Source organism: Cervus canadensis, chromosome 10, assembly GCF_019320065.1.
Source record: "Cervus canadensis isolate Bull #8, Minnesota chromosome 10, ASM1932006v1, whole genome shotgun sequence".
NCBI lineage: Eukaryota > Metazoa > Chordata > Mammalia > Artiodactyla > Cervidae > Cervus > Cervus canadensis.
Genome location: NC_057395.1, coordinates 77,653,203 through 77,680,637, shown reverse-complemented (window position 1 = coordinate 77,680,637; position 27,435 = coordinate 77,653,203). Strand labels below are relative to the sequence as shown.

The 27,435-nt window shown below is 49.3% G+C and overlaps 1 protein-coding gene across 6 annotated transcripts in view; it reads left to right on the top strand.

The window, feature by feature from the left end:
• The window catches only part of NFATC2 (nuclear factor of activated T cells 2), a 158,722-nt gene that overhangs the window by 18,225 nt on the left and 113,062 nt on the right, over nucleotides 1-27,435 (top strand). For 4 of the 6 annotated variants that reach the window (XM_043480063.1, XM_043480064.1, XM_043480061.1 and 1 more), the window contains exons 2-3: nucleotides 17,656-18,664; nucleotides 22,804-22,975. In XM_043480063.1, the coding sequence (XP_043335998.1) occupies nucleotides 17,656-18,664; nucleotides 22,804-22,975 (1,181 nt within the window). The remainder of the gene's footprint in view (nucleotides 1-17,655; nucleotides 18,665-22,803; nucleotides 22,976-27,435) is intronic. The other 2 variants (XM_043480066.1, XM_043480067.1) reach the window with 1 other exon arrangement.

Below are 27,435 nucleotides of genomic sequence, written 5' to 3'. Positions count from 1 at the left end.
TGAAGCCTTGGGGGCAGGCCTGCTGGTGACTTCCAGATGCACTTGGGCTTGGCTGCATCGGGGGAGCAGGAAGGGGTTGTGCTGGCTGGTGTGTGGAGGAGGCCCTTCCGGACTCGCCCGGGTTTGCTGTTTCCCAGAGATGCTGCGGAGGCAGAGAAGTTTTAACTTGCCCTCCGCAGCGTCTTCAGGTGAAACTCCTTAGGTGAGGGGCTTGCTTTGACTTCAGAGATGCCCTTCACTCGGATACCAAGTGAAGATGGTACTTAGTAATTATTCTCTATTTTGGCTGGAGATGGAAATAATTAGCCAGCCAAAGAGACCAGTCGTCTTGAGTTGCAACCTGGAGGCCATCCTTTGCTTTGAAAAGATACAATTAAGAATCTGCAAATGATCCCTCTAGCATCAGTGGTCTTGCTCTTCGTTAAGATTAAAGTCATGTTTGGAGGGAATACTTACACCCCTCCCAGATTCACAATCAACGGATTTTTTTTTTTTTTTTCCCTGCAGCGGGGAGATTTCCGGGGAAATAGTTTCCAAGCCAAATCTGATGGGAGGCGCTTTTTATAGTTTTTCTTGGCAAAGGGGTGCTTGGTGGCCGCCAGATGGGTGTCTAAATGACCACGGTGAAGGCCCCAGAATCTATCTTTTAAAAAAATAAACTTTATTTTTGGAAACAGTCTTAAATTTACAGAAAAATTGTAAAGAGTACAGTGAGCTGTTGTATACACAACACCCAGCTCCCCATAGGAGGAACATCCTTCGTTAGTAACGCATGTGTTATAATTAGCCAATATTATGATACAGTTTTATGAAGCTAAGTCCATACTTTGTTCAGATTGTCTTTTTTTTTTTTTTTTTAATGAGCTTGACAGTTTTGAGGACTACTGACTAGGTACATTGTAGAATGTCCTTTCAGTGGGGTCTTATGTTTTTCTCGTGGTTAGACAGGGCTATGGGTTTTGGGGGAGGAAGACCACAGAGGTAAAGTGACCATTTCCATCACATCCTATCATGGGTACCTACCATCAACATGATTTGTCATTATTGATGATAGCCTTGATCTCCTGGCTGAGGTAAGCTTTGGCAGGTTCCTCCACCATAAAGTTACTCCTTGCCAAACATGCAGCCCAACTTAAAGATAAGGAATTATGCTCTGGAATCTGGAATCACTCCTTGCTGGGACGGCACCAGGACAGAAACATCGGGGCTCAGGAAGAGAAGGGATGTCACGAGCCTTGAGAGGCTGAAGCGAGCTGTCCCACATGTGGGTCGGGCTCAGGCTCACCCAGATGCTAATAGCAGTCACTTTTCTCTGCTTCCGAATGATGGAACTCCCCAAGGGTCAACACTAGCCCGTGTCTTGCTAATGGGCTTTGTCCCACGTGACAATATGTTGGTGGGGTGTTCTCTTTAACTCTGGACAATGGGCTTGGCAAAAGACCAAGGAAGGAAGAGGATTGCTCTGGGGACAGACATTGTCAGGAACTGGTGATGGCATGTAGGGAGCTGGGGGAAGTCAGATGCTTATTTTATGGAACTTGAGCGTGTGGCAGCTGTTATCAGCCCGTGTAGTACTCCTCCAAGCATAGAAGGTACACACTTGGTAGAAGGTTGTCATCTTCATTTTGTAGAGGGGGTTGATGAGGCACAGAGGGGTGAAGGAACTTTCCCCAGAAAGCAGAGCTGGTAAACGGCAGAGCTGAAATGTGAACCTGGGAGTCCTCCTCCAGAGCCTGCTTTCTGATCTACTGTGTGAGCTTCTCGTCCCCTCACTTGATGAGAGACACATACAGAGCAGTTAGGGGCCTAGCACCATGCAAGACTGGAATGTAAAACACTGGCAAGATGATCTTGGGTAAGTCCTTTAATCTCTCTGGACCTCGGTTTGCTCAGCTGTCGCGTGATTGAATGATGGTACTTACCCCATAGAGCTGTTTGCCTTGATGGCTTAACCCATTCAAATCAGTTAACACGGTGTGATTTGTCACTAGCTTTTTTTTTTTTTTTGTCACTAGCTTTTTATTAAACCTTTGATTTCGTTAATAGAGGTGCTCAATTCACGTGAGTCACTAGTCATTTACTCATCCATCTAATTATTGAGCTCCTGTGGTGTTAGATCCTGGGGATGTAATAGAAAATGAGACCCAATCCCTGCCCTCAGCAAGTCAGTCCCTCTAATTGTTTTTCTTGTCTAATTGCATTGACTAACATCTCCAGTAGCATCTACATGGTAGTGGAAAGTAGGCATCCTTTGCCTTGTTCCCGACCCAGGCAGGAGAATCTTTAGCGTTAGCTTTAGAATTGAGTCATGTGTGTTTATGTTCGGGATGTATCTATCCATTTCTATTTTCATGAGCGTTTTGATTAGGGATGGGAGTTGAGTTAGGCCACAGACTTTTTAGCATCTATGGAAAAATATGATTTTATTCTAAGATCATTTATGTTAATAGATTTCCTAATGTTGAGACGTTCCTGGCATTAACCCCACATGGTCACTGTGTATTATTTTCTTATAGTGGTGGGCCTGGCATCTACTGGATAATATTTTTTTAAGATTTCTTTTAGCAGTATTCACCTGGTGGCTCAGTCGGTAAAGAATCTGCCTGCAATGCAGGAGACCTGGGTTTGGTCCGTGGCTATAGTCCATGGCATCGCAAGAGTTGGACATAGCTTAGCAATTAAACCATGAGTGATACTTGTAATGTCCTTTTTGGTGTGCTGTCAAGTTTAAATTTCTCCTCTATGTTCAGGAACAATGTGTGTATTATTGGGACTATCCAGTTTCTCGAATTCTGATAGGATTCCCCTGTGAAGCCATCTGGACCTGGTGCCTTTTATGGTGGTGGTCTGTGATAACTTTCTCGATTGTGTCTATGGGAATTGGGCTGTATACATTTTCTCTTTCTACTGGAGTCCGTTTTGGTAAACTTTATCTTCCTAGGAAATCATCCATTTCACCTTTCTGAGTTTCCAGATTTATTTGCTTAGAGGCATGCAAAGTAAACTCTTATTTTCTTTTGAGGGAAAGAGCTAAATACGTAGTAATAGAAAGAAGGCAGACAGGGCTATGGGAGCCCTGACCAGGGCTACTGAGACCACCTTGGAGGGGAGAGGCATGCTGGCTGTCGGTAGACAGATCAGAAGTTTAATTTCTTTGCATGTGCACGTGAATTCAATGCATTCTTACTTCTTCCAACTTGTAATACCCTGGGAAAGATGGATGGACCCCGGGGGTCCCCGGTCACCTCCAGAGGTGCCAGATCTTCTCTGGGCCGCGGTGGGAGGGCTTGCTTCTAGTCTGCCTCGGTGGGTCTAGCGTGTCCCTCCTCTGGTAAGCTGATGCATGTGGCGTTAACTTTGACCTTTCAGAAAGGAAAATGGACTCCTGACCATTGCTTATAGTTTGTTCTGCTGATCCTCGAAGTCTTTGGGTCACAGACCTTTGAAAGGCTGATGAAAGCCTCAGGTCCCGTATACTGCAGGAGCACTCTACACATGTGCGTACCTTCGGCACCGGACAAACCGGAATCGGAAGGCGCTCAGTCGTGTCTGACTCTTTGCGACCTCAAGGACCAAACAGTCCATGGGATTCTCCAGGACAGAAGACTGGAGTGGGTAGCCTTTCCCTTCTCCGGGGATCTTCCCAATCCAGGGACTGAACCCAGGTCTCCCGCATTGCAGGTGGATTCTTTACCAGCTGAGCCACAAGGGAAGCCCAAGAATACTGCAGTGGGTAGCCTATCCCTTCTCCAGGGGATCTTCTCAACCCAGGAATTGAACTGGGGTCTCCTGCACTGCAGGCTGATTCTTTACCAACTGAGCTATGAGGGAAGCCCCCGGCCCCACCACTCATACTGTGCCCACCGCCTATCCCCTCTTGCCCATGCTTCACCTTTTACACCATTTTCAGGCAGAGTCACAGACCCTGCTGCAGCCCATTCTCTAATGTCACCTGCACTTCACCTCAGGGCCACCTGCTCTCCGCCCGTTCACAGGGCACAATTAAAGCCTCATTCTTTCAAGCAAACACTCATTGAATGCTGGTTTTGTGCCAGGCCCTGTGGGAGTACAGAGATGAATGAAATGTGGTCTTGCCCTTGTCTGGCCCCCAGGCCAGCGTGGGACACAGCCTGGTAAACAAATAGGGACAAATGAGGTTCTGATATATAGTATCGTGGCTTTTTTTTTTTTTTTTTTGGTGCTGACTAAAAATAGAGCTCTACCCTAAGCAAGCAAGTTCGCTAAACACATGTGACATTCAGAGACGTTGCCGTCTGTGTCGAGTTAAGGACAAGCCTTAATAAGCCTGCTTTGTACAAATAGTGTCTCCAGGTGCAGCTGGAGAGGTGAAATGAGGGCTGAGTTGAGCAGTGGCCTTGTCAAGGGAGGTGAAAGAACGAGGGAGAAAGTTGCCCGAATCATTCTTTACTGTGGAACATATGTTTTCCCAGATTAAAGGCCGTCTGTTCTTCAGGTGCCCTCGGCTTTTGATCAGAAGTTGTTTTCGTCACTCAGTCGTGTCTGACTCTCTGTGAGCCCAGGGACTGTAGCCCGCCAGGCTCCTCTGTTCATGGGATTTCCCAGGCAAGAGTACTGAAGTGGGTTGCCATTTCCTTCTCCAGGGGATCTTCCCGACCCAGGGATAGAATTCGTGTCTCTTGCATTTGGCAGGCGGATTCTTTACCACTGACCTCCCAGGGAAGCCCTTGATCAGAAGTAGAGGCTCTTAAAATCTTAATGCTGTGTTATTTGAGTTGGCTCCCAAGGCTTTTTAGTCCTGTAGGACGATGGGATTGAATACACTTGCATTGGTGGCCAGTGGTCCTTAATCCTGGCTACAGAGTAGAATCTTTCAGGCATACCCAGGAACCATGAAGTCAGAATTCTTGGGGGTCAGTTCACTTTTGCTGAGTCATGAGAAGTACATGGCAAGACAGGCTCGAGCCCAGGCAGCTGGGGTCCTACGTCCCTGCCGTCAGCACTACAGCTCAGCCCGGATCTTACTGACCCCAGCTTTCCTGGGTACCCTTAATGCCAACATGGGGTGCATTCACCCATGGTGTTTTGATATCTATATAATTATCAATGGTATGTTCGCTGCTATCCTAATGGGGTTATACTCATAAAATATGCGACAAAAACCCAAGTGGGGAAGGACAGAATATAAACTGGAGTTCTGCTGTTTCTAAATTTCTTTCTACGTCCCAGTGGATTGTCGAGCATGCCTCCCGGGGCACGTGTCCCCCCCCAGCTCCACGGCCATTGGCTCAATAAGCCACAGCAACAGGACTGAAGTCAGGAAATCCTGGCTTGAAATTCTGACTTAGTTGTCTCTTACTTGCTTGACCTTGGCCAGCTGAAGTACCTGGCATTAACAAGCAAGCAATAAATCATTGCCTTATAAATGGATGAGAAGTTGCATAATCCCTTCTTAGTGGTTTGCCTCCGGGCAGGTGATTTTGATCCTCTCCGCTTGTGTTTTCTCATCTGTGAAATGGGGGTGGTGATGGCAGGGTCCCACAAGGCGGTGTGACTGAGTGTGGGCAGCCAGGCTGTGTGAAGGTCGGACGGCAGGGTGGGAGCAGGGGGGGTGGGCTCTGAGACACCGTCTGGCTCACCCAACTTCTTGAGAGCACTGGGTCCTTGGAGGGGAGAGTCCCTGCCTTGGCCTTTGAGGAATCCTGAGCCTTAAGAGAAGACGGTTTTTGGGGATGAGTCGCTGGCCGCGGGGCTTCAGTCAGCATCATAGCATGATATCTAACTTATGTGCGATCTGCATGCATGCTCAGTCATGTCTGACTCTTTGCGACCCCATGGACTGTAGCCTGCCAGGCTCCTCTGTCCATGGGATTTCCCAGGTGAGAATACTGGAGTCGGTTGCCGTGCTCTCCTCTAGGGGATCTTCCCGGCCCAGGGATCGAACCCTTGCCTCCTGCATTGGCAGGTGAATCCTTTACCACTGAGCCACGGGGCAGCCCTGTGTAGGGATCCGTTCTGATGAAAAGCTTGCCTGGGCATGGGCCCCTGCCTCAGCCCCAGAACTAGGCCGGCTGCAAAAGCTTTCTCAGTTGTCCAGACTCTCAGGCTGCAAGGTTCCCTGAGGCTGCTTCCCAGAGAGGCGGGGCCCTCTCAGGTGTCCTGCCCCGGCTGCGGGACCCCGAGCCTGGGCCAGGACGAGGCAGCCTTGGGAAGGCAGCGTGATGGATGTCTTGTGGCTTCCCACCACGAAGGGACTTCCTCTTTCCTCCCTCCCCAGCACAGGAAACAGCCACAGGCTCCACGGAGCTCCGGCCAGACCGGGCTTCGCTGGGCTGGTGCGAGGTTGGGTTTTACTTACTGGTCCCAAACCGAGCTCCGGGCAGAAGGCAGGACTCGCCCTGGGGCTCTTTCTGGGGTGTGTCAGCTTTCCCACCTGGAGGAGAGCCCGCCGCGGGTCCCCCCAGAGCAAGAGGAACGGCCTGTGACATTTTCCTGAACTTTGTCCAGAATGTGGAAAAGTAGAGACAATGGTATCATCAGCTCCCCTGTTCCCAGCACCCAGCTTTGACGGTTACCCTCTGAAGGCCAGTCTTATTTCTCCCCCACCTCCACACGCTCTCTGCATCTCTGCTGCTGCTTGCTTTAAATCACATTGCAGACGATAGAGTATTTTACTAATAAATAGAATGTAGCTCTCACATATAAGGGCTCCTGAGAAAAATCCAATACCATTACCAAACCTGAAAAGCTGTATTGCATGCTAAGTTGACTCAGTCATGTCCTACTCTTTGAGACCCTATGGACTGTGTAGCCCGCCAGGATCCTGTTCATGGGGTTCTCCAAGCAAGAATACTGGAATATGGGTTGCCATGACCTTCTCCAGGAGATCTTCCTGACCCAGGGATCAAACCCACGTCTCTTAAGTCTCCTGCATTGGCAGGCGGGTTCTTTACCGCTAGTGCCACCTGGGAAGCCCCAAAAAGCCATAATATTTAATTTCAAATGTCCAGTGTTTAAAATTCCTGCTTGTCTCACAAGTGTCTTTTCATGGTTAATTTGTTTGAACCAAGATCCAGACAAGATCCTAACACTGGAATTCATTGACATGGCCATTAGATCTCTTTTATTTTATAAAAATCCCCACCAGTCTGTTTTCTTGCCTTTGTTGAAGAAGCAGGGTCATTTTTCTTGTACTGGCCTCTATTTTGCCAGTGGGGTCCCTGTGGTGGTGTTTTGTGTCCTTTGGTCCTTTGCGTCCCTTACAAACTGGCATTTAGGTCTGAAGTTCTATGCCTTAGACTTTTAGTTCTGTTTTCTTCTGCAGAGAAATATATCCAAGGTAGAGAGGATGCTGCAGGAACAGCAGAGAGATTGCTTTCCCTGAGTTGGCGTTTGGGACCCTCTGTGCGTCCTGACCTGAGGTTTTGAGAAAAAAGAGCATTTTCCCACTTGGGCCTGTTTCAGTTAATAAGATGCGTTTCTAAAAGCCAGTGCTTCTATGTGAATTTTAATTGAGCCACGCCTGAGTGAGCTTTCTGAAGGTAAGAAAGTTGCCTGAAAAAGCTCAGGATTTATAAAGGTCCTTATCAAAACAAACCTGCTTGGGCGTGCTGAGAAAGGTGGCCTGTTAAATGAGTGTGGGGCGGGGTGGGGGGAGCCTTGACGTCTGCAGTGCTTGCCAAAGTTATTGTAAAGACCACAGAAAGGGGTTGTTTACCTGCGTGATCCCGAGAAGGTGGGCTCCGGGTGTGAAATCCACAACCCGTGACCTCATCTCTGTTGCCATGGAGAAAGGAGGAGGTCATTAATGCCCGGGGTTGGCAGGAGCCTCTGATGACGTGGTCCCGCCCCCGGGAATAGGGGACTGAAGTGAAAGCTCCTGGGGATGAGTGTAAATAAAGAAGCCATCTGTCAATCAGGTATTAATTTTAAGTCTCTGCCCCTGGCCAGGGGTTCCAGGGGCCCCCACTGTCTTCAAGGGGAAGTTTGCACTTGGATTTCAAGTTGGCTGAAAGAAAAGTGGAAACCAGCTTTGCACGCTGTGTCAGGGGTTGTGGGGCTCAGTGAGGGGCACAGCTCTTTGAGGCACTGGTATAAAGGTGAGGGGGTCTTTGCTGAGTGAGTTGGAGGAATCAAAGCAGAGAAGGCAGCCGGGCCCCTGCCCGCGTCTCCTTGTGCAGGACCTGGACAGAGAGTTGGCTTAGCCGCAAGCACCCTGTTTCGGAGGGAGGGTCATCTGAGGTCTGTTTCTGGTTGATTCTTCTGACCAGATCTTTTCTTCTCCTTTTGGCAAGGAAGTCGCCGGAAGTCACACTCTGCTGTGTGCCGTGTGACAAATGCGGAGAGACTGTCTGCTCTTAGACAGGGACCTCTCTGAGGCACAAATTCCATCTCAAAGGGCTGTCTTCCTGAAAAACGGAGGCGGTGCGGCATGGTGACTGATAAGCCAAGTCTGATGTCGGCATCTTATGGACTATTACACGGCCATGAAAAAGAAACCATACCTGCATACCACATGGTTAAATCTCAGACATAAGGTTGAGATTTACATCATGTACATGTACATTCCATACGGTTTTGTTTATGTGATGGTCAAAGCAGGCAAACCCAGGCCATAGTGAGGGAAGGGAGGCGAGTGGGTCCCCCTGAATGAGGGTTATTGGCTGGGTGGGGCCACTAGGGAACCATCTGGCAGGATGGAAACACTCTGTGTCTTGAATGGTGGATGCACATTTGTAAAAAGGTGTACTTCCAATATCTTATGGCATCTAAATGATGTCTCAGTTTGAACCCTAGCTCTGCCCCTGGTTTCTTTAAAAAGATTTTTTTTTTTTTTTTTGATGTGGATCATTTCTTAAAAGCCTTTATTGAATTTGTTACAATCTTGCTTCTGTTTTATGTTTTGGTTTTTTGGCCGCAAGGCACGTGGGATCTCTGCTTCCCAACCAGGGATGGAAGCCACGCCTCTGCACTGGAAGGCGAAGTCTTCTAGACCGCCAGAAGAGTCCCTGACCTGACTGTTCTTGTGACTGGGGCTGAATCCCCACCCCGCTCAGCCTCCCTGGCCCCCTCGGTGACACAGAGTAGATGGTACCTGCCTTCCAGGTGCTTGTCAGCCACATAGTACACGGGAGACCTCGAGGCGCAGTGAATGAAGGAAGATGGGAAGGTCTCTGAAGTTCTTGAAAACATGAGGGCCCCATGGAATGATTCCACTCGGTTCTTTCCATTCCCAATTTGAGGACGAGGTGGGGTTTCATGTCTATCAGATGCCTGGGCCCTGCCCTCCCATCCAGAAGCTGCACTTGAGGCTGGCAGACTCCACACACCTCTCCACTTCTCTCCAAAAGGAAGACACGCGGGTGCGTGTGTTTTTGCAGACAGCCATGCCAGTGGCCAGTCTGTAAGACTTGGAGCTTGCACACTGTCCTGGGTCCTGGGTCTCGGGCGCTTGGCCTCGTGGCAGGCTGCCTGGGAGGCAGGGCTGAGTGCTGCTTTCTGTGCTGTCTGGTGAAGGTAGACAGCTGTCTTAGCCGGGGCGGGGTCAGCGAAGAGCACGGCAGTCACGGTGGCTTTTTCCAGTGGTTCCACGTTGAACGAGACAGGATGGTAAACTGCCTTCTTTCCCTTGCTGGCATCTCTGGACCTGACTTAGCTGGATGGAATTTCTCACCTCTCACGCCCTGCGTCTGTGTGTGTCATCTCTGAATGACGGGTGTGACCACCTGATTCTCCCCGTCATCATTAACACACACGATTCATTGATCGGGAATCCAATTACCGCCCGCATGTGTATCTGCTGGGGGCCGTAGGGGCATGGGGGGCCTGTTGGAAAGTTTGCTAGGTGCTGAATGTGTTGCTCAAAGCGCAATCTGTAACTTTTCAAAGAAGGTCTTTCCTATAGGTGGTGCAAGCCGCCAGATGCGAAGTCCATCCAGCTTCGGCTCCTCTTGACGTTTCCTGCAGGCCCGAACACACAGGGGGTTATGAGAGCAGAGGGATGGAGGGGAGGGGCGGGACCCCGGGACCCCCTGCCTCCCCCTTCTCCCCGCCCTCCTGCTGCACGCGTGAGCCGCCAGTTTGTGGCATCTTCACGCTGTTGCCATGGCAACAGACTGTGATGTCTCAAACCCGGGGCCCGGGCCTCCCACCACCTCGGGGTGTGAGCGGTGGGTCTGTCGCTTAAGACTGGGGTGGACCGTGGCTCTGGGGCTCGGCCGCTGGCCCGAGGGGCGTCTGGTCTCCATGCCGGGCCGTATCCTGGCTCCTCTCCTGTTAAATGTTGAAGCCCAAGCGCCCCAGCTTGCGCGGCCCCTCCCCCTCCTGAGGGCAGACGCCTCCTGGAGCTTCCTGAGCTGGCTTTCTATTTTGGTCATTCTATTCTGCTTCCTGAAAATTCCACCCGCTTGTCCTCTGCGGAGAGAAGATGTTCTCTTGCTGTTCCTTTTTTCAAAAGCGATCTGTTGGCCGGTGGGTTGGCGCTGGCGGCGGTCTCAGACTTGGCCGTGTGTCCTTCAGGGTGAGCAACAGGCCCGCCGGAGGCTCAGGAGGGCAGGAGCTGGCAGAGAGCTCCGTGTGGCCAGAGTGAGGTTTTTAAATAATCGTTGACTCAATCCTGGGGCAAACGGAGGGATTATGAGTATTCCAGAAGAAAGGAATCTGTGTCTTCCGTTGTCTAGGGCAGCCTACCTCCTCATGGGGCTCGGGAGCAGTTCCTGTCCTGGGGACACCTCAGTTTTCTGTGTTGGGGTGAAGGCCTCACGATCCAGGAAATATTCCCTTTTGTGAGTTACGGGGCTGGAGGAGCTGGGCTGCCTGAGACCAAATCTGGTTTTGCTACTTAGCAGCTGTGTGATCTTGGGCAAATTAATCACCCTCTCTGAGCCTCACTTTCCCCATTTAGAAAATGAGGACACTATCGCCTGCTTCGAAGGGCTCCTGTAAGACAAACACCAGTTTCTGTTAAATTCATAGAGTGGTTCTTGGTGTCCAGTGAGCGGTAGAGATGTGTTACGGAGAATCACTTTTGTTGTTGCAGTTAGCTTTGTTGTTTAGTCGCTCAGTTATATCCGACTCTTTACAACCCCATGGACTGCAGCACGCCAGGCTTCCCCGTCCTTCACCATCTCCTGGAGCTTGCTCAAACTCATGTCCATTGAACTTAGTGTGACGCTAACACTTTAGTAAGATTTAGTTGATCAGCTCCCAGGTAGCCCAGAAGAAGGGCAAAGCCTGGAATGGAAGGAGTGTCGGAGGCATTCTTTACCTACCCCACATATTTCCTGAAGGCTAGCAGAAAAAGAGAATTCAAAGTGCTGACCGATCCATTTTATTTTTATAAAGGTTTCTTCCCTTTTTCTTTTTTAAAAGAAGTCCCTGGGGGGCTGGTGTGTATCACACTTTAAGTTGTAAAATAAGGGAATGAAAACAGAAAGTGTTGGTCACTCAGTCGTGTCTGACTCTTTGTGACCCCAGGGACTGTAGCCCACGAGGCTCCTCTGTCCATGAAATTCGCCAGGATACAGGAGTGGGTTGCAATTCCCTTCTCCAGAGGATCTTCCTGACCCAGGGATCAAACCAGGTCTCCTGCATCGCGGGCAGATACTTTACCACCTGAGTCACCAGGGAAGCCAAATGAAAGCAGAGAAACTTAAATGAAAATTCTTTCCATAATAATAATATAATATACCAAATATAATAATAATAATAATATACCAAAAGGCCTTATTTATTGAGTGTTTATTTTGTGTGTTTTGGGCTTCATGTGCATGAGATGAAGTGTCAGGTGGGTACTGTCACCAACCTCAGCCCCGTATTATACATGAGGACTCAGAGGTCCCCCAGGTCACACAGCCGGGGGGCAAGGCCGTGGAGTGGGGGGCCTCTATCCCCGTGTATTGACCGAGACCCGGATCTCCATGCAGACGCCCTGCTGTGGTGGGGCTGGAGTGGCCGCTCCAGCCTTCTCGTCTTCCGGTTTTAGAGAGTGGCCAGAGGTTCCCCCAAACATTCATGGTGCCTGGATGTGGGGTGAGCCCCTGAGAACCTGATGGAAAAGGGAGGGCGGTGGTCTCTCTCTACGCGGACTCTCAGATGTCTGTTGCAGAAGCGATTTACCTGCCAGGGCTCCCAGGGAGCCGACGTCCCGTTTCTGAGTCAGTTCAGGTGTGACTCATGGGCTGATGTTCCCAGCAGTGTTTGGGGCCTTGGCCGTGTGCAGGCCCCGGGGGAGGCCCTGGAGCTGTCAGGCCTGGAGCAGTGGTTCCCAGCTGGAGGCGGTTCTGCCTGGCAGGAGAAGCTTGGCAAGCCGGGGATGCTTCTGCTTGTTCAAACTGAGCAAGGACTGCGGATGCTACAGACGTCTAGTGGGCGGAGGCCAGCATGCCGCTAAACATCCTAGAGCCTCCACAGCAAGGAATTTTCTAGCCCCAAATGTCAGTATTCTGGCCTGGAGAAGGGCATGGACTGTATAGTCCATGGGGTGGCAAAGAGTCGGACACGACTGAACGACTTTCACTTCACTTAAATATCGGTAGTCTAGAGGTTGAGAATCCCTGGTCTCAGGTCTGCTGGGTTCAAGTTGCAAGGCCTCAGGCAAGTTAATTCATCTGTTTGTACCTCAGTTAACTTATCTGTGAAAGGGGAGTAAACAGCGCCCATCTCATAGGTTGTGAGAATTAAGGAATGGACTACATGTAATGTGCTTACATCAGAGCCTGCCATATAAATTCTCAATAAATGTTAGCCGCTGCTACGGTTGTTATTACAGTTATTATCATTGACCTTAGCCTGTCTTCAGAAAGCTCACAGTCTAGTAGGGAGACGGAGAAGTGAGTCTGTACTTGATAGACTTCCCTACATGACTCTGTAAGTTCTGGCCACCCTGCAGAGTCTGTAGTGTCTGAGCCAGCCAGGGAAAATCAGGGAGGGCTTTCAAGAGGAGGTGGCCCAAGTGAAATCTTAATGAACAAATAGTGGCTTGCTAGGAGAAGTGAGGACAAGAGGTATGGAAGGGTGTTCTGAGCCACGGGAACAGCATGCGCAAAGGCATGGAGGCACAGAGGACCGAGAGCAGCAACCTCTGAATCCCCCATCTCTGCTCCACTCCATCTCTTTCTGAACACTGAGGCATCAAGTGTGGGCCAGGTGCCTCCCACGGCACGTGAGATGGTTTTATGCTCTCCTATGGGCACATTACATAAGAGGGCCATCCTCTTGGCAAAGCTGCTTCCCTTTAATCTCCTTAGGAGTGAGGCCTCCATCAGGCGTCATTGTATCTTTAATGCCTTTCTTTCCTGACATTTGCCATTTCTTCCTCCCACTTCCAGCTTTGAAAAAATGTAGACTTTCTGGGGTAGTGGAAATGTCCTACATCTTGATTGTGGTAATGGATACCAGGGAATAGAACATTGGGCAAAACTTATTGAACTGTACACTCAAAATCTGTATGTAGAAATAATGCCTTACTTAAAAAAAATGAGCATCGAGGAGGAAGAAAAAGTGGGCCTGAGGCTGGGAGACTTGGGCTAGCAACGGTGTCTCACTTGAAGTTAGTAACTTTTATTTTGATTGTATTTTTACCCTCCCTTCTATTTATGGAGGTGACACTGATTTTCCATTTGTGGCAGCAGTGTGAAGTTTCCTTGAAAAAAAAAAAAAGAAGTCATATGTGAATGAATTTAAATAGAAATATTAAGTAAATAATATTCACTGGTGGTACATGAATATAGCAAAGATCATGCAAGTGGTAAGAAAAGCAAGCTCTTTGGAAACCCTTCTGAGAGAACCGGGTGCTTCTGAAATGAAAGAAACTTGGCCCAGGGCTGCGTGGGCATGGCGTGGGCTGCAGGGGAGCTGTCTGCAAGGGTGGCAGCGATTTACAGACCCAGCGAGGAACCCTCGCTACTCACAGGGATAGCTGAACGAGGAGCCTTTTGTCTGTGAGAATTACTGTCAAATGCCCAGGCGACTGAGAATTAAATAATTATAAATTACCTCCATATTCCTTGCTTGTGGGTAAACTTTCAAAATCCCCGGGAGAGAAAAGAAAAAGACACTCTACTGCTTGGATTAATTAAAACCAATGTAAATACTTTAAATGCTTTTGCTCAGCAGAGACTGGCCTTTCTGTTTTTCATTGCTGCCTAAGAGTGTGAGTGATGTGTGTTTTTAAGTTTTCTGTGACTTTCACATCAGCCCGAGGAGGGTGTTTCTGCTAAGATGCAGCTCAGTTTTTCTGATAAGGCTGGAATTTTTGCTAAGAGGCTTTCTGTGTTTTGTTTTGCAGACTGTTGTCAAACATGGATTTGACCTGGATCTCTTCCTAGATTAAAAATCTGTGCTCTCTTACCCCTCAGGAAGGGGTGTGTGTGTGTGTGTGTTTGCAGGCCCAAATGCAAGTTGATAATGAACTGCAGCTTTACGAGAATCTTAGACCCTATAGACTCTAGCTAGAAAAATGAAAAGATTTCAGAGCCAGAAGCAGCCAAGGAGACAGGTTGGGTTTAACATTGTCCTGTTCCAAATGAGGAGGTCAAGACCTAGAGAGAGTGGGGGACTTTTCCAAGGTCACACAGCTAGTTTGTGGCAGAGGAGGACTGGGACTCAATTCCCTGCTTCCCAAACCAGGTGTCATTACTCGAGATCATCTCACGTCACTCTGCTCCCCTTGGAACGGAATAAAATAAAAACATGTCCGTTGAAAATTGTATTTCTACTCTCAACATAATACAGAAATCATAGTCTCCTTCCTGCCTCTGCCCCATTATTACTACTTAGTTCTTCTCCTTGGAGGAGGTCCCTGTTACCTGAGACTTCCAGAGAAAAACCTATGTACCCATCAGCATTGTGTGTATGTGTGTGTGTGTGAGTGTGTGTACACACTCACCCTCTGTTTCTATCTCATGCATACTGTGTGCATCTTTAACACTATCTGCTGGTCATTATATATCAATGCAAAAAGAACCTTTTCCACCCTTTTATAGCTGCATTATATCTCACTGTATGAACGACAGAATTTAACCCATCCCCAGCCAATGGATAGAAAGTTACTTCCAGTTCAGGGGGATTAAGAACAGGGCTGGACTAATTAAACTTATGAACACATCACATTGCACACAGGAGTATACCTGCAGGAGAGATTTCTGAAAGTGCCATTGCATGGTTTAAAGTGTACATGTATTTGGAATTTTGATATTACCAAATCACCCCCTCTTGAAGTTCTGTCTGTCTACCTTTTGGTTTCGATGTTGGCATCTTTGAGTAGCAATTTAAATATTTCGTGCTTTATTCATTTATTCAGCAGACTGACAATATTCTTGGAGGGCCTGCTTTGTGGGAGATCCTGTCCAGGTGTTAGGGGTGCAGTGGGGGCTGAGGGAGCTGGGTGAGAGGCCAACGGTATAAGCAAGTAGCTGGAGAATTACTGAACTAGAATTGTGAGGAGTGCAGTGGAGCAGAGCAGGGACGTGTGCGTGGGGTCTGATCTCGTCTAGAAGGTCGGAAAGACTTCTGGGAGCGTGTGACACTTCAGCAAAACTCCAATGAAGGAGTGGCCTTAGTTACCCAGAGAAGAGGGCTGGGTGGGGTTGGGGAAGGAGCTGTTGAGCCAAGGGAACAGCAAGTGCAAAGGTCCTGAGGCAGAAAAGAGCTTGGCACTTTCTGAGAAGACCAGCCAGCTCGGCCAGAGTCCAGAGAGAGAGGAGAGGCCGGAGGGGCAGCAGAGGCTCCGCCTGGCCGGCCTAGTTGAGGTTATCCTGACCCCGGGAGCTGTGGAAAGTCATTTCTGGGCTCCCAGCTGAGGAGGGGCACCACGCAAACCCTGTAAGATCAGCTCAGCTCAACCAGACAGCACCTCCTCCAGGGCGGCCGGCCCAGAAAGTGCGGAGAGGAAGAGGAGCATCTCTGTGCACGGCCACCGATGCTGCTGCTACAGCGCAAACGCCAGCCACGGGCTCCGTGTGCACGAGCAGGGCCGCCTTCGTTCCGATAAAACTTTATGAACACACACAACCAGCTTCGGTCCACGGGCTGGTGTTTGCCTGCCCTTTAGCAGGATGCGATCTCTAAACAGATAAGGTCTGATGTGACATGAGCTGCTAACAGGGGTTAGTGGAGAAAAGGTGGCCGGGAAACGGGGTGGAGAATGATCTTTTTGATGGGCCGGTCACGGGAGCTGATGACTGAGCAGGCGTGTGAAGGAGTGGAAGGGCAGCAGCCAGGTGGAGGTCGCCATGGCAGAGAGTTTCCAGGGAGAGGGGATTCCGCAGCAGGAGCTGCTTGAAGAACCGGCGACGAAGTCAGCAGGGCTGGTGCGGGGTCAGCCTGGGGAGAGGCGGGTGGGGAGACAGGCCGGGGCCAGCCCGTGCTGAGGGCTGTCCTGGGGACATCTCGGGGACAGCCTTTGAGCTGGGTTTCACTTTCCAGTGGACATTTCAATAGACGGCTGCATGGAGAGCAGAGCAGAGAAGGGGAGTGTGGAAACGGGCAGACCAGGGAGGAGGCGACTGGCTCAGTGGGCGAGGGTGGCAGGAGGGGGCGGCAGGTGACTTAACTTGTTTCTCTTTTAATAGAGGAGTCAGACTTAGCTGATGGATTGGGTTTAAGGGCATGAAAGAGTGGAGGCTGACCCCAGTAGAAGGAGAGGGTGTGTGTGTGTGTTGGGGGGGGGGGGCGGTCTCTGTTGACTCTCCGAGCTTGAAGGAGGGGAAGGATGGGGGGGTGGAAACAAATAGTAGTTCCTTTGCTAATTTCATCCTCCAGCCAGTGGGTTCTTTCAAGATGGCAGCAGAAGCCTGAGTTAGGTGGCCACAATTAGAGAAAAAATTGGATCATTTTGTATCCACTGATTTTACTAGTTTGGGAGCTCTGTAGTTATGGCTGTCTTTTGGGGGCCGAGTAGCTCATCTGTGGAATTTCCAGTCCTGTTTGTTCTGTATTTGGGTGACTCCCTTCCCCTCCCTGGACCTCAGTTTCCTCATCTGTAAAATGGCATGAGATGAGAGATGGCTCGGGAGTCTGGGCTGGAAATGAAGCCGCGTTTTACACGTGGGCACAAACATCTAGGATTTGAGCCCGGAGAGGGCTCCAGAGCTGGTGTGGCCTCCCCCTTGCATTCCTGCCGCTGCATCACACGGGGAGGATGATCAGACCGGCCTCGGTCAGTGTTTTTCGAACTGTGGGTCACGACCCACCAATGGGACAGGAAATCTGTTTAATGAGTTATGACCAGCATTTAAACAAAGTAACCCCAGACAGGAGGATAGATAAGAGTGCATCAGGGTAAGTATTGTTTGGGGAAGCTTTTGTTTCAGTGGCCAGTGAATATGATGGCGTGAACTGAATTGTGAAATAAAAGGGCACCTCCTCTAAGGGACAGAAGTTTGGAAGCCTTCGGGCGGCCGGCCTTCCAGGTCTCTGGCTGAGGCTGCACGCTGGGCCGGCCGTGCTCCTGTGCTAAACTCTCCCCGCTTTGGTCTCTGTTCAGGGAACCTGGGATCAAGTCACCTCAATTTCCTTCTGTGAGAGAAGGAGGTTCTAGCTTTGGGGTTTGGTGCGGTGGGGATTTAAAAAAAAAAAAAGAAAACAGGAGGCAAAACCCAACCTGTGATTGCTCTGCACGGGGAGTTGTGTTTTAGAGGCTTAAAAAGACCCCTCCTTCCCTCCTTCTCTTTCCAGAAGAACCGAGCGCACATAAGGTGGCCAGCCCACCCTCCGGACTCTACCCCGATGATGTCCTGGACTATGGCCTCAAGCCATACAGCCCCCTGGCCAGTCTCTCTGGCGAGCCCCCCGGCCGGCTGCGAGAGCCGGATAGAGTGGGGCCCCAGAACTTTCTGAGCCCGGCCAAGCCACCGGGGGCCTCGGGCCTGAGCCCTCGGATCGAGATCACTCCATCCCACGAACTGATACAGGCAGGGGGGCCCTTCCGCGTGAGAGACACTGGCCTCCTGGGCGAGCAGCCGCCCCTGCCGGGGGTGGCGGCCACCCCGAGGTTCACGCTGCCCGTGCCGGGCTTCGAGGGGTACCGCGAGCCGCTTTGCTTGAGCCCCGCTAGCAGCGGCTCCTCTGCCAGCTTCATTTCCGACACCTTCTCCCCCTACACCTCGCCCTGCGTCTCGCCCAACAACGGCGGGCCCGACGACCTGTGCCCCCAGTTTCAAAACATCCCTGCTCATTATTCCCCCAGAACCTCGCCAATAATGTCACCTCGAACCGGCCTCGCTGAGGACAGCTGCCTGGGCCGCCACTCGCCCGTGCCCCGTCCGGCCTCCCGCTCCTCGTCGCCTGGCACCAAGCGGCGGCATTCGTGCGCCGGGGCCTCGGTTGCCCCACTGCCCGGAGCCTCACCCCAGCGCTCGCGGAGCCCCTCGCCGCAGCCCCGGGACGACGGCGCCCCCGCCGGGTACCCCCCCTCGGCCGGCCCTGCCGTCCTCATGGATGCCCTGAACAGCCTCGCCAGCGACTCGCCCTGTGGGATCCCCCCCAAGATGTGGAAGACCAGCCCCGACCCGTCGCCGGTGTCCGCCGCCCCGCCCAAGGCTGGCCTGCCCCGCCACCTCTACCCGGCCGTGGAGTTCCTGGGCCCCTGCGACCAGGAGGAGAGGAGGAACTCGGCCCCCGAGTCCATCTTGCTGGTGCCGCCAACCTGGCCCAAGCAGCTGGTGCCCGCCATTCCCATCTGCGGGTAAGTCTGGCTTTGGAAAGGATTTACTCCGCGGTCCACTTTTCAGAGGAGGTTTTCTGGTGATGAGCATGGGACTCGGGGGGGGCTGGGCTGATTTTCAGTCCCGGCTATCTCTGTTCCTGGCTGCCAGATCTCGAAATTCTCTGGGGAAAAGAATCTCTGGGTGGCAGTTTTCCCATCCGTAAAGTGGGTATAAGGGTACCTGATTTCCTAGATGGCTGTTAGGAGGATGCAGTCCTGGGGTGCCTGTGATTGCTCCTAAGGCACCTGGCATGTTCACTCATTCACTTATTTAACAAGTATTTATCCAACACCCACTGTGTGCCAGGTACTATCAACAGGTGTTGGGGAGAAAAGGGTGAACAAAATGGCAAAGACAGTCTGCCTTCGTGGAGCTGACATTCTAGTAAGCACAAAGGTAGCCTCAACACATGATGTTTACTATCTTTTTATAAGAACTGATGTTGGTGGGCATCTGCTGGGTGTTTGGATATTGCAATCAGTGATACAGAGGCCCTTTGAAAATGTGGGAGCCGGAATCTTCAAGGAGCTTCAAATCTCGGCAAACTGAAGTGTGTAGACGTGGGGGTCTCCCGGTCTGGACCTGAGTCCTGGCTCACAGGCCGTGTGATCCTGGGCGTGTGAGTGGCTACCATCCTGCTGTGCCCAGATCAGGCATCACTAGTCACGCAGGGTTCTCTCTCGTTGAGCACGTTTTTGATGCTATGCCCAAGGCAGACATTGCCAATCAATCAGAATCTTCATTCTCATTGAGCACCTCTCTGCTCCTGGGTTCATTACCTGTGAGGTGAGGATAATAACAGTACCTACCTCATTTATTTTTTTTAAGGATTAGGTGAGAGAATATATAGCAAACTCAACAAAGAACCTACATAAGTTGCTCATGAAAGAGACAGCTGTTATGGTTATCAGGGGAATCTTATCATTGTAGAGGAAGCACTTTGTTGCTTCCTGGTTGATGAGCTGGCTGCTAGGAGACTGAGCTCCCAGTAGATGTTTGATGATACTGGCGGTCCTCGTCACCAGCATGCTAGGAGGCTTGCTGTGTGCCTGGCACGCTTCTAATACGCTCTCTCTCTGGATTGTGTCAGGCAATCCCCCCCCAAACCTGGTTTGTTTATATATTTGTCTTCATTTCAATGATAAGGAAAATGAGGTGCACAGCAATTGGGAGCAGATACTATTTTATCAGGTGAAGAATCAAAGCCTTTTGCTGTTACCATTACTCCAGTGGTTTTTAAAGTGTTATTTGCTTTTAGCAAGTGCAAGCCTTTTTTTTTTTTTTCCAAGTAAAATGTTGAATGCCAAAATCCCCCTACTCCCCTGCACCCCAGACCGAAATGGGCTGAACGGAGCTTCTGGTCTTCAGGGCAGGTTCTGAGAACACTAGTGCCATCGTAGGTCAGTCAGTGTCCCGTAAGAAAAGGAGTTTCTGGGTTTCATATGTTCAATGACTGCCTCTGTGTAGGGGCTACTCCCAGCTGTGGACAGAATGTGCGGTCATTTCAAAGGCCTTCTGGCCATGGAGCTCTGAGGCTCAAGTTTCCTGGAGCCACCTTAGGGCTGCCAATCAAGAACACCACCTGCTGCAGGGTGAGAAATCGGGGCTCAGAGAGGTGAAGAGACACGCCCGTCAGTACCCAGCTAGATCATGACCAAGTTGGAAACCAGAATTTGAGATTCCTGACCCCCTTGTTCTTTCTAATCAACTCCTGGATCCATCTCCAAAACATGACTTGTGTCATGATTGGGAGTGAGGAGGAACATTAATGTAAGATATGATTGTGAGGCATTTAGCTGAGACTTTTTTGTATATGAAACCCTTTCCTCTCTATTATGTGGCTTGATCTGAGAGGTTCTGATGGGTTAGAGTCCTTCCGCCCCTTGCAAGTGCCAATCTGTGCCCGCCAGTGAGATATTTCCAAGAGTTTTCTATTAGATTGAGAGGATGGGTCATTCAAAGAAGTCTCATGATGATATTTATCTCAGGGAGTGTGGATAACTCCACAGGGGCTGAAATTCAAGTGCAGAATGTCAGGTTCATTCCAGTGGTCTGAGTCTTAAGAGTGTATTCTAATTGTTCTAGAAGCAAGCAAAGTTAGAAGTTGGTACTTAGGGGTATTGCATTGAATCTTCTACTCACTATTTTTTGATTAATACAGGGGTGGAGTGATTTTTCAATAAGCCTTATTTTTCTAACTTTAAACCATTTTAAACTGAGAATATGAGAATAAGAATATGTAACACAGAGGGAACCCTGGTTGTAGGCAGAAGCTTGAAGGCATCTTGGAACTGTAGCCAAGGTAGAAATAAAGGCACTTTGGACACCCCGAGATTACAGGGTTAGAGGGACTTCAGGGGGCAATGTCATTATAAAGAATGGCTAGAGATTTGCTTGCATAGTGAGGATGTAAGTATAAGTTGAGTTGTATGTTCAGGTTAAGCTGTAGCACTTATGGAGTTTGTGGGGTTGTCCCCCTCTCCCCTCGGAACTGCTCTAATAGAGAAGGATTAGAATTGACCTCATTGCAAATGCTTAATTAAGTCCAGTTGATAATGTTAGCTTCTAGCAGTTCTGGACTTAGCAGGAAAGACTATCCTGATTAGATTAATGTTTCCTCCTGCATGTGAAAAATCAGGACACAGTGACCCAAATCATGCATTTGCAGCTTCAAAGCTACTTTGAACATACGAGGGTTCTTTGAAATAAAACTCCTTGTTCATTCTTTCATTTATCCTTCCACTTGTTCATCCGCCCACCCACTGAATATTCATGGAAGACCAGGCACTGCTCTAGACTCATTCCATGAATTAAATATTTTCTTGACCCTATTTTAAATAAATTAGTAAGATAAGACATAAGGTAGAGGTGTGGAAGAAGGAAGAGGCTTAAACTGGAGCTTTGACTGTGTCTTCCTCTGTGATCTTGGGAAAATGTTTTTAGAGTCTCTGGGACTCTGAGTGCATGCTCTAGATGTAGATTGTCAAGCCTTCAGTCACATCTCTTCAATGACATAATTCCAAGCTCATATCAAGTACCTGTTGTGTGTGCTGGGTAGGGTTGAGATTTTACAGTAAAATTAAACTTAATGGCTTGAACTCAAAGATCTTACAACTTTCAATACGATTAATACTATAGTCAGATTGTCTGACACTACCAATACCATTAATACAGATTGTCAACAGTAACATTTATTTGAAATATACAATGTATGACATGAAAAATAATTATAGCTGATATTTACTGAGCATTTATTGTGCATAAGCCCTTTCTATGATCTCAATGTCCCCACTTCTTAGTAGAGGAAGCTAAGGCCTAGGGAGATAGAGGTATTTGCTCAAAGCCACACAGGTATTTGGAGATGGAGCTGGGACTTGAGATTGGGTGTGTAACTCTAGCCTTGCTCTTGACCTCTAGTCCTCATTTAATTGTAGGGAGTCGGAGTGGTTTGGCTCATCCATGCCAAAACCGGACACCTCTCTGTGGTCAGATGTTCTACACTTGACCCGAGAAGTAATGACTATGACTGGGAATGGCCTCTTTCAAAATTTATTTTTACTGAGATAATCAGACATAGAAATAAGAGCTGGAAAAGCACTTCAGATGCCATCTAGTTCATTTTTGGTTATAGGAGATTGAGAATAAAAGAGTTGAAGTTGCTTACTTAAAGTCATACGGCAGGTGAGTGACCCAGTGGGACCCCTGATTTCTGTTAGAGAGTTCCTTGTCCCACACTTACTCCTTTGGGGAAAAAAAAAGCATCCTGACTAAGGGTTATTCTTTAGAGGTGGGAGGTGATATTTTTCAAAATTCCCAGAGGAAAAGAAGTTGCAGCAGTTAGAAACATGCTAGAACTAACATGTCATGAAATTAGCTTCAGAAATGGAGACGTCAGTCATTCCGTCTTCATCAAAACGGAAGAGAAAACAGGAGAAAGATCTGTACCTTGTGAAGCGCCCGGCCCATCATGTCTCAGGAAGGTGTCTCCCAGCAGCCAGCATTTTACCGTGGGCCTGCTGGATGGTTTTCAGGAAAGGGGCCGTTCAGGTTTATTGTGCAGGGTGAGCGGGTGTGGCTCCCCGCGCACCTGACCGCTTCTGTCTGCTCTTCCTTCCAGCATCCCAGTGACGGCCTCCCTCCCTCCGCTCGAGTGGCCGCTCTCCCACCAGTCTGGCGCCTACGAGCTGCGGATCGAGGTGCAGCCCAAGCCACACCACCGGGCGCACTACGAGACGGAAGGCAGCCGCGGGGCCGTGAAGGCTCCGACGGGCGGCCACCCTGTCGTCCAGGTATGGGCTCACGTTCCCTTCTCTGGTGTCCTCCTGGGTCACCGGGCCGCTCGCTTCTGCTGGGCTGTTGTTTGGTGCTGGTGAGACTGCGGAGCGCGTCTCAGCTTCCTATTCCTCCAAGGGATGGGAAGTCTGAGATTGAGTGTCGGAAGCTAATAAAGCCACTCAGGAGCCAGGAAAAAAGTCTTCCTGGCCTGCATAAGGATCGAAGTGATATTCATGCTGTCTTCTTCCTTCTCTTTCTGATTGAGAAACTACTATAGTTGAGTAGAGGTGTCTGGATTGAAGGTTTCTGAAGCCATCATTTTGTGTTTAAATTTTAGGTGAGAGTCCATTAAGGAAAATCAGCATATTGAAAAGTGGGGAAAAGTTAAAACTACACACAGTCCAACTACCTAGAATAATTTTTTTTTTTTACCATTTTGATATGTTTCCTGTTGGCTGTTTTCTATTCACAAACATAACAATGTCTGTCACTGTACATTCATATACTTGATGTTACAGTAGCTTGTACTTCTGATTTTTTTTTTCTCTTTACATTATACCCAGAGCATGTCCTACTGTTTTTTCCTTAATCATTATCTTTTATGTCTGTGGCTTTTGATTTAACCTCAGATATTTTTTTCAAAATAAGTAGAGAATTGTTTTGTTTTGTTTTTTCATTTCCCTCCAAAATGATCAGAGTTAAAATATTCTTAATTGTATAGTCTGGTTAACCAGCAACTGCTGACTGATGCCTGCCTGCCAACTCATACATTTAACACAGCCTCTGAGCCACGGGGGAAGCCTAATACATCTAAATTAATTTGACTCTTTTTTTTTTTAACTTGCCTTAAAGTGAAGGCAAAGTATTTAAAAGTATAAAGTGAGGGCAAAGTGTTAAGTGAAGGCAAAATACTTATCCAAGTGTTCTGTTTTAAGAATCTGACGGGGCATCAGAACCTTTGAGACTAGTTGTTAAAAATGCAGATTCTCGAGCATCTCCTGGAGCTGTAGGATATGAATACAGTTCAGACAGAAAGCAAACGTACAAAGCTTAAACCCTAAAATTTCCACAGGCAGCTTTGAGTGTGTATGCCTGGGTAAGGACTTGGTGATACCAGTTGGAACTTCCACATCCTGGTGGCTGTTTGTTCGGAATCTAACATCACAGTTGCGGGGGGATTTGTTTTGTTCACTGCTTCTTTTCATTTACCACCTGGTACGTTTTCCTCTTTCTTTGCACGTCTAGTAATTGTTGACTGTAGTGTAACTGTAGTAGTGATAATTGTAGTAATTGATAATTGATAAGTGTAGTAACTGTGTAGTGATACTGGGATGGTGATGTGTCCTGGGCGTTGTAGAGACTCTTGCTTTTGCTGTCTTCCTCTAAAGGTAGTTCAGCTGCTGGCCAGTCACTTTGAACTTTCACAGGTTTGATTTTACTCTGTTATGGTGGACCTGCGCAAAGCCCGAGGTGTTCCCCATACCCTTCAACTTCATAGGGTTAGCCACTGAAGTCCTTCTTTTGTGGATCTAGTTGAGGCTTGGTTTTGAATTTTTACTTAAAAGTTTTTGTTTATTTATCTATTTTTGGCTACACTAGGCCTTCGTTGCTGCGTGCCGGCTTTTTTCTCTAGTTGCAGAGAGCGGGGGCTCCTCTCGAGTTGCGGTGCGCGGGCGTCTCATTTCTGTGGCTTCTCTTGTGGTGGAGCGTGGGTTCGCTGGCACGTGGGTTTCATTAGGCGAGGCGTGTGGGCTCAGTAGCTGGGGCTCCAGCGTTCTCGAGTGTGGGCTCAGTAGTTGTGGGATGGGCTAGTTGCCCCGAGGCATGCGGGATCTTCCCAGACCAGGGATCGAACCTGTGTCCTCTTCATTGAAAGGCAGATTCTCCACCATTGGACAGCCAGGGAAGTCACAGACTTGGTTTTAGACTGTGTGAAGGCAGGTCCAAAGTAGGCTTTCCTCTAAGACATGACCTCATTCTTAAGGCCTAGTCTTCTCGGATGCTTTTTGGGGAGGTCACTCCTCTCTGATGGGCTAGATTTCCGATCCTCCAGCTCCGCCGAACCTCTAGCTTCTCTGTTTCCCTTTTTACCCTATGGCTTCCTCTTTCTGATAAACCCTGCACATTTCCCCTGTGATTGCCCAGCCCAGCCCTTGGTCATGGACTTGGGGAACCCCCCACCCCCTTCCTCCTCTCTGATGCTCTACCCACGGTTTCTAGCTGCTTCCACAGCCTGGGACTCTGAACCCTGCCCCCACCCCTTGCTCAGCAGGACCACCGTGTTCTGTTTGAACTCCACGCTCTGGATGTGGGAAGGAAAGTGTCCCCAGGCAGAGAGCTGCAGGGAAGATGGGTTCACCTCGCGTGTTTCCTTTCCCTCATGGACCACGGTCGTATGCTGCCTGCTGTCTGATGCCTGAAAGCAGTTGGCTTATCTTTTCTCTGGGTTGAAAAGGCACATCCGTCTTTATCCTTTCATGACCTTCGATCTCAAATATACTCAGCATTGTTTTAACTTTTTATTTTATATTGGAATGTAGCCGATTAACAATGTTGTGATAGTTTCAGTGGACAGTGAAGGGACTCAGCCATACATACCCATTCTCTCCTAACTGCCTCCCCCCACCCCGAAAGCAGTTGACTTATAAACTTTTGTTGTATTTTATAGTTGTTTATGATGGTAGGGCTGGTCTGGTATTATTTGCTCCATCATGCTTGAAAAGTGAATTTTGGAAAATAAAATCTTCATATCATTATCAAGTGAGGCTTATCTGCTCTAGGACGAGAACCTCCTGGCCTGGAGGCAGTGGAAGGGTATGTTGGAGTCAAAGCCTTTGGTTGTAACGGACAGAGAAACTCATTCCAAGCCAGTGAGCAAGGGGGGAGGTATAAGGAGCCTACTGGAGTTACATACAGTCAGGTCAGGAGATTCAGCTCAAGAAGAACCTGGGCTCATGGTCACGAGTCTGAGGTTTATTTCTCTGCTCAGTCAGTCCAGTAACAGGTGGACACAATCTGCAGGAATTTGCCGAGCACCTGCCCTTTGCCATCTGCTTAATGCTGAGGTTCAGTAAAGACTGAGAGAGAAGCTATGGTCTTCTTCTCTATGGAGCTCACGATCTGGGGGTATAAAGTTGCTGACTTAAATAATCATGCAAACAATAACATTGCAAACTGTGGCAAGTGGCAGGAAGGAAGCGTGCAGGAGGCTCTGGGCGCGTAAGATGGAGAAGTCAGTGTAGACAGGGGAAAGTTTCCCTGGTAAGATGTCCTTGAAGATGAGACCAGGGCTGAGGATGCATGGTGGGAACAGCGGGTGCAAATGCCCGGGGGCAGAAGGAAGCAAGCTGCGGCAGAGGAACATGAGGAAGCCAAGGTAGCTGGATTGTAAAGGGCCAGGGGGAGGGAGCGGGGGGCTGGAGCGTGGGCAGCCTGGTCAACCAGGGGGAGGCTCTGGCTTTCAGCCTGGCGCAGAAAAAGCAGGGAAGAAACAAGAAGAAGAGTTGGGAGGCTCTGCCCACGGTGTCTGTCCTCAAGGGGCCGTGTGGTATCTTTGCACTCTGATTATTCAACAAGTGTTTGTGGAGCACTGCTCTGTTCCAGGCATGGTTCTAGATTCTGGGATGTGGTATGAACGAAACAGCCAGAAACCCTCACCCCCATGAGCTTACAGTTTAGCAAGATGATGCAAATAATAGTTAACACTTAGCGAGCACTTACCGCGTGTCAGACCCTTTTCCAAGTGATGTCTGTGTTAAGTTAAACTAAACTTATTTAATCCTCAGAAAAGCCCTAGGAAGTAGTTACAGTTAGGTCAAGGAGATGTCAAGGACCTTACTCAAGGTCTTAGCTCTTGAATGGTGGACTCAGAATTTGGACTCTGGTGTCTGGCTTTGCCTGCTAGACAGCTTTTCTCATCTTCCACATATCTCTGCAGACCAACTTTCCCTGCCTCCTCGTTCTCACCAGACAGAGAAGACCTGGTGGAAAGATGCCCGCACCTCCTGCCTGTCACATTTTCTATGCTGTCTTAATTCTAGTCCCTCACCAGCTTGTTGGAGTCCAAATCCTGACCTTTAGGGATATTCTGATTGGCTCTGATTAGGGAGGGTGCCACCCGCTGGTCCAGTTAGCTTGGCCAGAGAGGTCAGACCATATGCAGTGCAAGGCTCTGCTCACCCATTCATCAAGGGCTGGGGCCGTGGGAAGTTCCAGAAAAGGAAGTGGACTGTAGATGCAGTTCTGAAGATGTCCTCTACACCATGCCTGGCATTCACGCTTCTCCTTCCAGCAGCTCCCCAGGATCCATATTTTTTTCCCCTCTTTTTTGGCCACACATGCAACAGGCAGGATAGTAAGTTCCATGACCAGGGATCAAACCTGCGCCCCCCACCCCACCTCCCACAGTGGGGCCACTGCTCCGCCAGGGAAGGCCCTCTGCCCCTCTTTGGTTCCTTACTTTGGAAACCCAAAG